This window comes from Ornithodoros turicata, chromosome 4 (genome assembly GCF_037126465.1).
Source record: "Ornithodoros turicata isolate Travis chromosome 4, ASM3712646v1, whole genome shotgun sequence".
NCBI lineage: Eukaryota > Metazoa > Arthropoda > Arachnida > Ixodida > Argasidae > Ornithodoros > Ornithodoros turicata.
This window is the reverse complement of record NC_088204.1, coordinates 10,930,593-10,942,584: the sequence shown is the minus strand read 5'-3', so window position 1 is coordinate 10,942,584 and position 11,992 is coordinate 10,930,593. Positions and strand designations below refer to the sequence as shown.

General features: G+C 45.8%; 1 protein-coding gene across 7 annotated transcripts in view; it reads left to right on the top strand.

Annotated features, from left to right (window-relative positions):
* The window catches only part of LOC135391015 (gamma-aminobutyric acid type B receptor subunit 2-like), a 351,059-nt gene that overhangs the window by 316,091 nt on the left and 22,976 nt on the right, over positions 1 to 11,992 (top strand). For 6 of the 7 annotated variants that reach the window (XM_064621081.1, XM_064621080.1, XM_064621079.1 and 3 more), the window contains 2 exons: positions 6,345 to 6,455; positions 8,733 to 8,966. In XM_064621081.1, coding sequence (XP_064477151.1) covers positions 6,345 to 6,455; positions 8,733 to 8,966 — 345 coding nt within the window. The remainder of the gene's footprint in view (positions 1 to 6,344; positions 6,456 to 8,732; positions 8,967 to 11,992) is intronic. The other variant, XM_064621076.1, reaches the window with a different exon arrangement.

Genomic DNA, 11,992 nt, shown 5'->3' with positions numbered 1-11,992 from the left:
TGAGCTTTGCGAGCTGCTTCGAGCTTTTCTCTTGTTCCCTCTTTCATTGACGTCATAGCAGCATCCACAGCAGGCCTTCGTGTGTGGTCCTGTGTGACGTAGTGCGCAGGCCTCCTCCTTATCTAGGAGGGGTTGCTCAGAACGGTGCGGATCAGGTGATTGGAGACGCGTGCACCGCAGAAGCTACAGACAGTGTCAAGGTCGAGACTGGGAAGTACCCGGGTTCGAATCCCGATGCCCGCTATGCTGTCTGGGGTTTTTCCCGGGTTTTCCTCAGACGCTGACAGACATATGTCGGCACAGTTCCCTTAGTAGTCGTCCCAGGACGCATATTGCCGCAGAGAGTCCACCTGCAATACCAGCGGTCTGTGGTCCTGATGCGGGTCACTCTTATAGTATATTCTACAGAGTCGGTCTCGACGGAAGCAAAGTCGCACAATCCTTGCTACAGATGCTGGCTTTTCATTGGCTTATGCGGCATGACGGCATAGAAACGGCTGAGCATCCCGTTGGTATAACGCTAGTCAGGCTGTAAACGTAACAGCATCATGTTGACGTGGACAGGTACGAAGCGTGCTCCAAGTCAACGACTGCGACGGTACCGGAGCCCTGTACGGAACGATGGCAGACCTATCTGGTTGTAGCCGGAGGGGTGTCAGAGAGAACCGTCATGTGCCAGGAGGTAACCAGGAGGTTATGGACATGCAGACGCGCCAAACTGCCTACAGCGGCGTATCTTGACTTCCACGGGAGCGTGCCTCCCGCATAGCGGGCATCCGAGGCGCGCCGTAAACGTGTGGCGTAGCGTCAGATGTGGCTGAGGTGACAGTCGTGAAATTGGTCTGCGCGAGAACGTTGCCTGGCGAATCCTCCGTAGAATAAACGGTCATACTTTCTGTGATCACTCACCTCGTCACTGGCAGGTGGCCCCGGAGCCGAATTTGGAACAAGGTTTGGAACTGGAACTGGATTCTCCGGATCAACGAGTGTAGGGAAATGATCGTCCCAACGCCAAAACTATTGTATTGTCTCCTTCTTTGGAAAATAACCGCCGCTCTTTCATTCAAATATCGCCCGTACGGTTCCGGCACATGGCTTCTAGACTCTATGCTTGGAGCCTCCGTGGCTCTGCGATCATGGTGCTCAGTGCTCACCCTCAAAATAGCTTAATGAAAGTGTGCAGAGCATTACATCTCCGTTCATGGCTGTTCTCGCTGTTTTTCTTTCGTCTACATGAATCCTCTCTGAGGTTCGGAATCATAATTCACTCGCGTAACGAAAGACCTTGGGTACGGGAAGAGGCGAAAGACATCACGAACGCCGCTTGCCGACATCTCTTATCTCCTTTCCTATTATCGCGCATTGACCACTACGCGAACCCTCAACAAGCCAACGCGTCCCTTGAGCAACATTCTCACTAGAGAAAGCCTGACGAATGATGCTCTCGTGTGGCACGATTGCGGTATCGTGGCACTCTCTACGAAAACAACCCCATCAGTCGTCTTTCAATCCCATCTGTCACCTCAGCTGCTACGCTTCGTGTTCGTCGACCGCAGGCCCCAAATAAATGCCCGTGACACGAATTAACAGGAAGGGCGGCCGAAAAGTTCTTTTCCCATGTCTGTAGTACTTTTAGAAAGAGATAGAGAACGGCTAAGACCGGAGGGAATGAAAGAGAGAGAGAGAGAGAGAGGGAGTGCGCACTTCATTTCCGGTTACGGTACGGGATGTCTTCTACATTCAACCATGGGCCTGTTTCACGACTTTTGGGGGGCACCACGAACCGTATTCTGCAGCGCCATTTCTGATCGCGTAGCCGGAGGTTTTCCCGTACACAGGCACGTGTCACCTATACTGCGTCTCTGAAAAATTGTGGCGTAAGGATTTCCACAAAAGACATGACGTTCCCGGTACGGCAGTAAGGCAGGGAACACGCAGGACACGACCGTCTAGTAAGGGCGCTCTACACTAGAGGAGGACAGTTGGCGCTGCGGTCGCCGGACGAAACTTCAGTGCAACAGGCCGGTAGGGCTGATACAGCAAAGTTTGCACAGCTCCATTTCGGGCCCTAGCGGCCGTGAATCGAAACAGTATAGAGAACTTCATCCGCATGTTTTGCGTGGTGTTTCAAGCGATATGGCGCCAAGGAAAGCTATAAAACCTGTAGCAAATTCACAGAAAAAGCGGTGCATCTTGCCAGGTGCGAACAACTCGAGAGCATGTATTTGAAAGTGCCACGCCGTCTGCTAAACTACCGCGCGTTGCATATTGTGGGGCGCTGACGCTACTGCTCACTCGCGCCACCTGGCCCGCAGAAGGAAGGAGAGGTGATGCGCGAACGTATGAACGGCAGTCACCGCTATAATTTTGGTTTCGGTTTCATGCTTGTTCGCGTCCGCGTCCGCGCGCATGAGCGTGTCAATTTGGTTACAAAAATTGTTCAGCTTTGGGGGAAAGGTGGAGCGCACCCGTTGGTTCGCTATGGCTGTGGCAATGAAAACACCCGATAGTAGCTAAATGGGAACTCCGTGAGCTTTATCAGAATGCAAGACATCAAAAACAGCAAAATTGAAATGTGCTGAGATGCAGCCTGGAGTGAAAGCTATGGTAGAACATAAAAAGTACGATTCGGCAGAATAGTAGCTCCCATCTTCCAGGTTACCCAGGAACCGTTCTACTGACACCAAAAGCAGTATAGGTCATTTCACATAAGCACGTAGAATTTGTATGGCTATGTATTGGCGTCGAAGTGGCAGCCGAATCGAAGGGGCTGTCTCCCCTAACGTTCCAAAACTAAAATTAGAGGAACCGAAAGTGGCCGAAAATCTTTACATCCAAAGTACGCGTAGACACAGATATAAGTATTCGTGTGAAATAGCTGCAATCCTCTTTTGGGCGCAATCTCTGGTCGTCAGTCATGGAAGTGGTTAGCGATGGAAAAATTTAACTCCTAAAACGGCAGTCTACCGCACGTCGCAATGAGACACCCAACTCATCGTCGTCGTTCTCGTCATCAACAACAACAACACAGTGTGGTGTCGACGTGTTAGCTCCTAAAGGTGTTATGGAAGAATTCCAAATAACAAAAGATAAGTTTCCACACGTTTATCTTTGTAATTAACATACTTTTAGTGATCTCACCCAACAATCAAAATTTGTAATGCGATGTATGCATTTTATGGCGTTAACGCGCATTTCCAAAGAAGCGTGAGATTTTCGTTTAATTTATCGTTCTCCCTGCTTTCTCCCATCGGAGGCTATCCCGACTTCGTAAGTATATAGAGGGAACGTTTTAAAATGCGCACATTGAGCTGCCGGCCGAGACAATCCAAGCGCTGTTGAAGAGCGAAGGGCGACGGGTGTCAACTTCATCGCAATGCCGCGAAGTTTGCGAGCAGAATGATCATGCTAATGACGGGAGAGGCGCTGCCAGAAGCTGTCCGGTTAATGAGTGATCCCATATGGTAAAGCCGGACCAAGGAACTGAACCCTAGCTAATTAGCTAATTAGCGGGACCGAAAGAGTTGTTTGCCGCAGGCGCTCTGAGTGTTGGTTCTTTACCGGAGCCGCTTTATCGTTCTTGGCCATCCCACATTAAACACAAGAAGGAAGAGAGGTGATAATTTGCGGATGAATGGTTTCGTGGCACTAAAATATCCAGAGCGTGGGCCCTTTCGAGAAGTTTCTTTTGGACCTTAGCATGCCCTTGATTGATTTATTGAAAAATAAAATTGTGGAGATGTGAGTTCCGAAAAGGCTGGAACAATCTGCTCCAGAACACGTTACTAAATAAAAAACAATAGAAAGACAGAACAAATGCTACCCCAAGATGGCCAAGAGGCATAACAAAGAACAAGCGGGGTCCGACTAGTGAATCTGACTAGTTAATGGAGACAATGCGCGTTAGAATTTCGCTTCCTTCTCAATCCTTTCTTTCGAAGGCTAAATTTGGAACGTCTTGCTCTTACATGCCGCTTTTTAACTCAAATCCTACATTCTTTGAAAAGACTGTCAACGTGTATTTAGGTTTAGATTTGTAGCGTACTATATCTTTTAGCTGTTATTTAAATTTTGATATGGTTCTTCTCGTCTCTTTCGTGAGTGCTCTGGAATATTAAGCATCTTAAGATCCCCAAGATGCTTTCGTGACATCTGTATTTAAAATATATATATTGACTTTATTTTTTATATTATATCTAAGAAATACGCCCTTACAAGTTACATGCCCTCTCAGCCCTGTCACCAGCGTGCACAAGATGTTGTGTTGAATACAAACAAAAAAAAACAAAACAAAAACTTGTGTCGTGAGCCCTTTAAGGCGGACTCATGCGATGTATATAGTTACGTACGCTTCGGACGAAGGATGGTGGCACCGTCGAAAATTTGTTTTTTTTTTTTTTTTTTTTTTTTTGCTTTCCTCGTGCGCTCTAAGGAAGTGATGTAATAGGCGCCAGCGTGCAGAACATGTTGGAAAACGTCAAAACCATTATTTTCATACGCAGGGATTTGGAAAACCGCAGTAAGTTTGTCGAAATTGTTAACTGCATTGCAATCAATTCCTACACTGTTACTGTAGCGAAATGACATCATTTTGGCCAAAATATCGCGGCCGTACGCGCCGAGAGAAGAGACTTTGTCGCATCTCCGGTTGACTCCAACGTATTGGAAATCTGACAAAATTTAATTCGCCCGAAAACGAGTGGATAGCTCTCTGCCTTCAAAGATGTGTCTCTCCCTAGATAAACTCGAGAGGAACACGCCAGTACCTGTTTCGTGTAGAAATTTAGAAAAATTCCCATAGACTTTCTTAAAGAAGTGAGCCCGCCTTAAATCTTCTCTGCGCAATGGCACGTTGAAATCGTGCACAATTCCTCTATGACGTGCCGCAGGCTTCAACAAACAAGGAAATATGTTGAGCAGCTGCTGAGCCACTTTTGGCGTGGCAGGTAGAACAGCTGAACTTCGCTCATAAGGCAAACTCGTGGATTAACGAGAGAAGGTCCTAGCGTGGAGACCATCCTGAGTACACAGACGTTAATTTGCACAGAGCCCGTCCTTCCGCGATGCGTCCCAGGAGATGAATTATGTGAGCTCACTGTCCATATAGTGCGAGAGGTGCATGCGCTGATTTGTTTGCGCTGGCGTTGCGCCGCACGAGCAGCTGCGCACAAATCCATAGTTTCTATGTGTTTGTCTTGGGCATCGAATGCTGCGTATTTGTTCATTTGTTCATTATCCCATCGCGAATGCGAATCTCGCTGTAATTGGGGGGAACGTTGGGGTTTTTATGCTTCATTTATTGATTTATTCATTCATTCATTTACCATACTGTTAACCATACCGGGTCAATACAGGTGTGGGACAAAGAGAAGGTCATGATGCAACATAATGGCTGTGTCGATTGTTACAACAACATCCGTAAAACATTGCAACAACCGTAAAAAGAGAAATGAAATTATAACTACATGCCGAAAGACGTAACACGAACCGTTTGATAACTCTCCCAGCATCCCCAACAAAGAGAAATAATGGAGAGTTTTAGCAAACCGCTGCTAACGTGGCTTGCGTCGAACCGTATCAACCGGAACCAATCGGTGGATAAGATTCTGAGTCACACGCGACTGCGATTGGTTCCGATGGCACGATAACCTTACTAACGGTTTGCTAAAACTGCCTACTGCCTAAGGTATAAAAACGGGGTAGTTGGTAAGTCATACTTAAGAATAACGCAGCAATACAGAGACAGTGACAAAGAACTGCACAGGACAACAGCGTTGTCCTGCGCGGTTCTTTGTCGCTGTCTCTGTATTGCTGCGTTATCCTTAAGAAGCAATGCTTCTCACAAATATACCACACGTCACCTTCTATTTCAATTTCATTCGTGGCGTGGAAGCAAACGCACCGTTTCACTTTCGTTGCATATTTCAATTTTAATATCACATTTAACGCCTTTTATTCGCCATAATATGTGGCCGCAAGATATTCGCAGGTCTGTACGAAAAAAACCCAACTGGAATCACACATTCTTAAAACAATACGTGACGCGCATGCCTTTCTCATGACACTTACGGCCTTATGTTAATTGTCATAAAAAGGTGTACGCCTCTCCGCGCGCTCTCCGCGAATCGCGAGTGAGAACGGTATCGTTCTCCGCAATGATTGGCCTTCATCGTGTTATGCGGTGAATTTTTGTTCTTATAGAGCGCAGACACTTTTTGTGTTACGAGAGCAAACTGACGTTCCTTATCGCAAACGTTTGCGCGGGGCCATCAATGGCCGTGTCATTGCTATGCTCATCATATTTGTGCGAACAACACTGATGGCACTGGTATCGTATGTTTCAGGCGTCGCATGGTAATGAGGATGTGGCAGTGATTCACGAAATGGAATTCTGCCAGAGCCACAGGATGACAATCTTTCTGGGATCCATCTACGCTTACAAGGGTCTTCTCATGGTAATTGAATCGCAATTTATCCAAGTCGTGATCCTATACACCTACCGGTTTCTGGGACAAGCCGGACACAACGCCGTTACATCATCAGCAGAGTGGTGTTTCGGGAGTTCAAAATTCCCCTCCCTCCCCCCCAAAAAAATCGTACCTTTGGCGGTGCATTTGGGAGCGTGAAATCGAAGATGAAATCCCTTACTCCTTTCCTCCATGTAGAATAGCCGTAGAGTCCATCCCGAAATCTTTTTTCTCGCTGCCCCAAACAGCACAACTTCTTGGTCCAATATTGAACCGATATTGGCAATACTGGCCCAATATTGGTCTAATCTCGGGCCAATATTGGACCGATATTGGCAACACTGGTCCAATGTTGGCAATACTGGTCCAATATTGGTCCAATATTGGTCCAATATTGGTCCAATACTGGTTCAATACTGGTTCAATACTGGTCTAATATTGGGCAAGATGCTGTGCTGCTTGGGACGCTACTGCAGCTGGATATAGTAAGAAAACGCTAAGACGTTTCGCATATTATAAGCAAATAAAGAAAGATGCCTCTGTTACTATTTTTATGTTTCTAAACATTTCGTTCACTATTTCTAGCAAAGAAGTTGGAACCACGCTACGTCGGTCGCTCTCCAATGAAACCAATTTGATAAACACAGATGTTTAGTACATCGTACGCTATCGCCTGTGCGTACGTAAGGGATAGCGTGGTGGTTCTGCGAAATGCGCAAAGCTCTCTTTGTGTTTTGCGCGTGCGCAGAAGCACCAACGCTATCCCTTACGTACGCAAAGGCGATAGCGTACGATATACTAAGACTCACTAACGACGAACAGAAGACTCGTGAGCGTAGTGTTTACTTTGGCGACCTTAAAGTTAACGAACTATTTCTATTTTAATAGATAAATTAATTAGATAATAAAATGTAGGTTAATTACGTTTAATAAATTAATTTAACCTCACACGAAGCCGTAGCGCCAAAAAACCACGATCCACACCAATGCCGCATAAACAATCGGAAAGATGTATGGAATCGACGTCAAAATACAAGCAGCCATAGCTCGGCATTTCGGGTCTTCGAAAATTACGATCGCAATCATCTGATAAGGAGTGAGTTCGGGCCCTGCTACAAACTAACATGAAGGTCGACATGGCGTATCGGTGAGCTCGATCATGCCGCATATTAGTGCACTCACCGGATAACATCACACTTGTAAACGGCGCAGATGTCATGGTATCTGGTGAGTGAGGATGATCGAGCTCACCGATACGCCATGTCGACCTTCACATGGGTTCGCAGCAGGGCCCGAACTCACGCCTTATCAGATGATTGCGATCGTGAGTTTCGAAGGGCAGAAATGCCGATCTATGCAAGCAACAAGTCCCCGCACTCTAAAAACAGAACTTCACCGCGCTTATGATTGGAAGACAGAGGGCAGCGTACGCCTTTTTGTGGCAATTTCCATAATATACAAATTGACACAAAAAGGCGTACGCCCCCCTCTTTCTTCGAATCAGAAGCGGTGACCCTACGCTCTAAAAACTGAACTTCACCGCATAGCACGCTCTGCGCCAACCACTGCCACGAATGATAGGGTTATGGCTTCTGATTCGAGGAGGGAAGGAGGCGTACGCCTTTTTGTGTCAATTATCATATATCTAAATTGACACAAAAAGGCGTACGCCCCTCCTCTCTCTTCGGATCAGAAGCGATAGCCCTATCATTCGTGGAAATGGTTGGCGCAGAGCGCGCTATGCGGTGAAGTTCTGTTTTTAGAGTGTATCATTCGTGGCAATGGTTGGCGCACAACGTGCTATGCGGTGAAGTTCTGTTTTTGGCGTGCCGATATAGCTCGGCAAAAATATACACTGATGTTAGCTCTGCCGGGAACACTTTAAGCACTTTAACTTTTATTACATCGAGTTTACATCGCGTGCAGGTGCGCCTACACTCTTAGAAATGAACTTCACCGCATAGCAAGCTCCTAGCCAACCATCATCTCGAATAATATCATTATCTGCCCTTATTTGTTGAAAACGGGAGGCGTACGCCCTTTTTGTGACAATTATGAACAGCATAAGTGTCACAAAAAAGCCGTACGCCCCCCGTTTTCAACAAATCAGGGCAGATAACGATATCATTCGAGATTATGGTTGGCTAGGAGCGTGCTATGCGGTGAAGTTCATTTCTAAGAGTGTACGTGCTTAATGGGGTCGTGCCCTCTGAGTGCCTGCAACCGCAGCAACAATTATCATGACGTGACGTTCCGATATCACAGGCGTTCGGCTGCTTCCTGGCATGGGAGACGCGGCACGTTAGCATTCCTGCGCTGAACGACTCCAAGTACGTGGGCATGAGCGTGTACAACGTGGTCATCATGTGCACCATTGGAGCTGCCATCTCGTTCGTGCTTCGCGACCAGCAGGATGCGGCCTTCATCATCATTTCAGTGTTCATCATCTTCTGTTCAACCACAACCCTCTGCCTGGTGTTCGTACCCAAGGTGAGACTGGTGAGCGAATTGCCTCTCTTCATCTTTCCCTTCACCCCCTCTTTCCTTTCTTCCCCTCCCCCTCGTTCGTGGACGCTGGTCAGTTGCTCCTCCGAGCGCTGCTCCCACCATTCGGATCTGTAGAGTCGCGTCGAGCATTCCAAAACGAAACGAGAGGTGGCTCGATAGCCAAATATAGCCAAATATACAGGGTGTCCACGCTAAGTGTGAACAGATTTTTTAAAAATATATCGATCACTTTCTCCGAGATGAAATCAATTGCAATATAGCATATGCTGAAGGGCACTCCCTAGGGGGCATTAACAGACTGCTAAGGCAATGTCTTAATTAACTTTCAATAATTAACTTTTTAATTATAAAAGCTACGAAGTTGCTCCAATGAAAACATCTGATCTCTTCGGTCACCAGATCCCAAAACCGTTTTCAGAACAAAAATACGTTCGGTAGATCGTCGGCAAAAAATTCGTGAAGGAACGCCATTTTTTTTCTTTATTTCGTTTATTGCGCATCTTCAAAGAAGCGGCTTTACTTTACCCCCAGTGTGAGCGAGTGAAAGAGCACAGTGCCGCCTCATGCGTCGAAGATTAGCTTTAACTTGCGGAAACAAAACAAAAACACAAATCTATCGGGTGACTCTATCGCGACTGCCCTTATCTTGGGCTGCATTTTCTGTTTTCTTTTAATCTTTTTCCAGGACGCAAGAGGCGATAGTGTGCTCTTTCATCCTCTCGTATTGGGGGCGAAGGAAAGACGCGTCTCTAGAGTTGCGCAATAAAATAAAATAAAGAAAAAAAAGCGTTCCTTCACGAATTTTTTGCGGACGATCTATCGAACGGATTTTTATTCTGAAAACGGCTTTGGTATCTGGTGACCGAAGAGATCAGATGTTCTCATTGGAGCAACTTCGTAGCTTTTATAATGAAAAAGTTAATTATTGAAAGTTAATTAAGACATTACCTTAGGAGTCTGATAATGCCCCCCTAGGGAGTGCCCTTCAGCATATGCTATATTGCAATTGATTTCATCTCGGAAAAAGTGATTGATATATTTTTAAAAAATCTGTCCACACTTAGCATGGACACCCGTATAGCCAAATCATTCAAACGAAATACTTCATTTTATTCAACAGGCACAACGGTGCGTTCTATTAATTGAAACTGCGAGGTTGTACCTACGATGCAGTCCGATTAGTACCCCGAATAACCGAACGTAAATAAAATGAAAATGGCATGAAATAATGAAATCTTAACCTCGGACTCAAGCTGAAGAATATGCGTATAGGAGAGAACATTCTGCACGAAGGCGTTCCAACCGCTCTTCAGTTTTTCGTTTAGGAACTAAATTAGAAGGGAAAGGCTCGGGTTGGATTTCAGAGATTTCTAGCTGAGACCGTCTTCATTTGTGAGATTCGAGAATGTCTGCATATACTGCCCCCCGATCGCATTTACTGTTCAAATTTAGGTAAGACGTGGTTATTTAAAGAAATCTATTAATTCTTAAAGTACTGGCTCCTGATAGAAAACCTCCCAAAAACGTAATGGTCTTGATAGATCCAAATTTGATTAAGTCAGTTGTCGTGTTGTACACCTCAAATATTACGGTGATGCCACCCTTTTTGAAACATTACATTGACAACCGTTGTACGATAGCCTTTCATCCTGACTTTCATCCTGATCATAAAGACTTTCATCCTGAAGAAACATTAATTTACTTTTCTTTTCTCTTTTTTCTTCTTCTTTTCAACCGAGCGAGGTAGTAAAGATAGCCCTACATACACTCCTAAAAACGAACTTAACCACATAGCACGCCCCAAGCCAACCATCATCCCGAATGACACAGTTCTCGCCCCTGATTTGCTGAAAACGGGGGGCGGAGCGTACCTTGTGCCATGCATAATGATCACAAAATAGGCTCCGCCTCCCGTTTTCAACAAATCAGGGGCGAGAACGTTGTCATTTGGGATGATGGTTGGCTAGGAGCGTGCTATGTGGTGAAGTTCATTTCTAAGAGTGTACGGTACTGGACTGCATTTCGAGTTTTAGAGCGCTACGTTACAATCCAATCCCATCCAATCCAATCCGACCTGCACTTCACGTCTTCGGCAAAAGATTCTGCTTTCGCCTCAGCTTACGCTTAACGACGCCATTTGCTGTACGAAATCGCAATTTAATTTGAGCAACAGAAGCGCATATTCGGTGTTGACAACCAAGCATGCGGTGCTGTTCCTCGTGGTTGCGCGCCTTCGTTATGCTCGCTTCCCTCCCTCTTTCCTTCTCCTACACCCCCCCCCCTCCTTCCCGCCTGCAAAGGATGTGCAAGACAACCTCAACACTTCAGCAGTCGCTAGCCACGAGCAACTACCAGCAACGAGCCAATTCTTCGCAGCGTTGGTATAAAATCATCTTGGAGACTACCTTAGTCACTAGTGTAGTGTGTACTTGGTGCACTAAATGGGTCAGGACGCACACCGCATATAGTGTAGATGGTGCGTCACGTTGGTGTAACAGCGCGCGCCTTACACCAGTGCATTAGGTTAGCCAAGCAGAACAGTCGACATATTTGATTTTTTAGCTGGACAAGACTACACTCTAAAAACAGAACTTCAGAACTTTTTAAATTCAGTCAATCAAATTGGTGAGGGTTGTGTTCGTTTTTATTATTCGTGAAGCCTATAAAATGAACGTTATTTATTGCACGTTCTTGTTTTCTATCTAACATATTCTTGTTAGACTTCAGGCTTGCACTTCGTGTTACGTCACTGACTCTTTCTTTAATTCTTTTTTTTTTCGAAGGCAAAATATCTCATTATATACTTACGTAGTGGCTCATGGATGACACTAGGATAATGCTGACGCTCGCGAGTAACCTCCCATTACAAGTAGTAACCAACGTCCCATTACCACAGCTATAAAAGGGCGCACTAAAAGCTTTTTCGAGTACCGCATTAAAATATTGAACATACGCGCTTTTCTTAATTTCCTCTCAAACGAGCAGTATAGCTAGGCTCAGTAGGGCTTTAACGACTG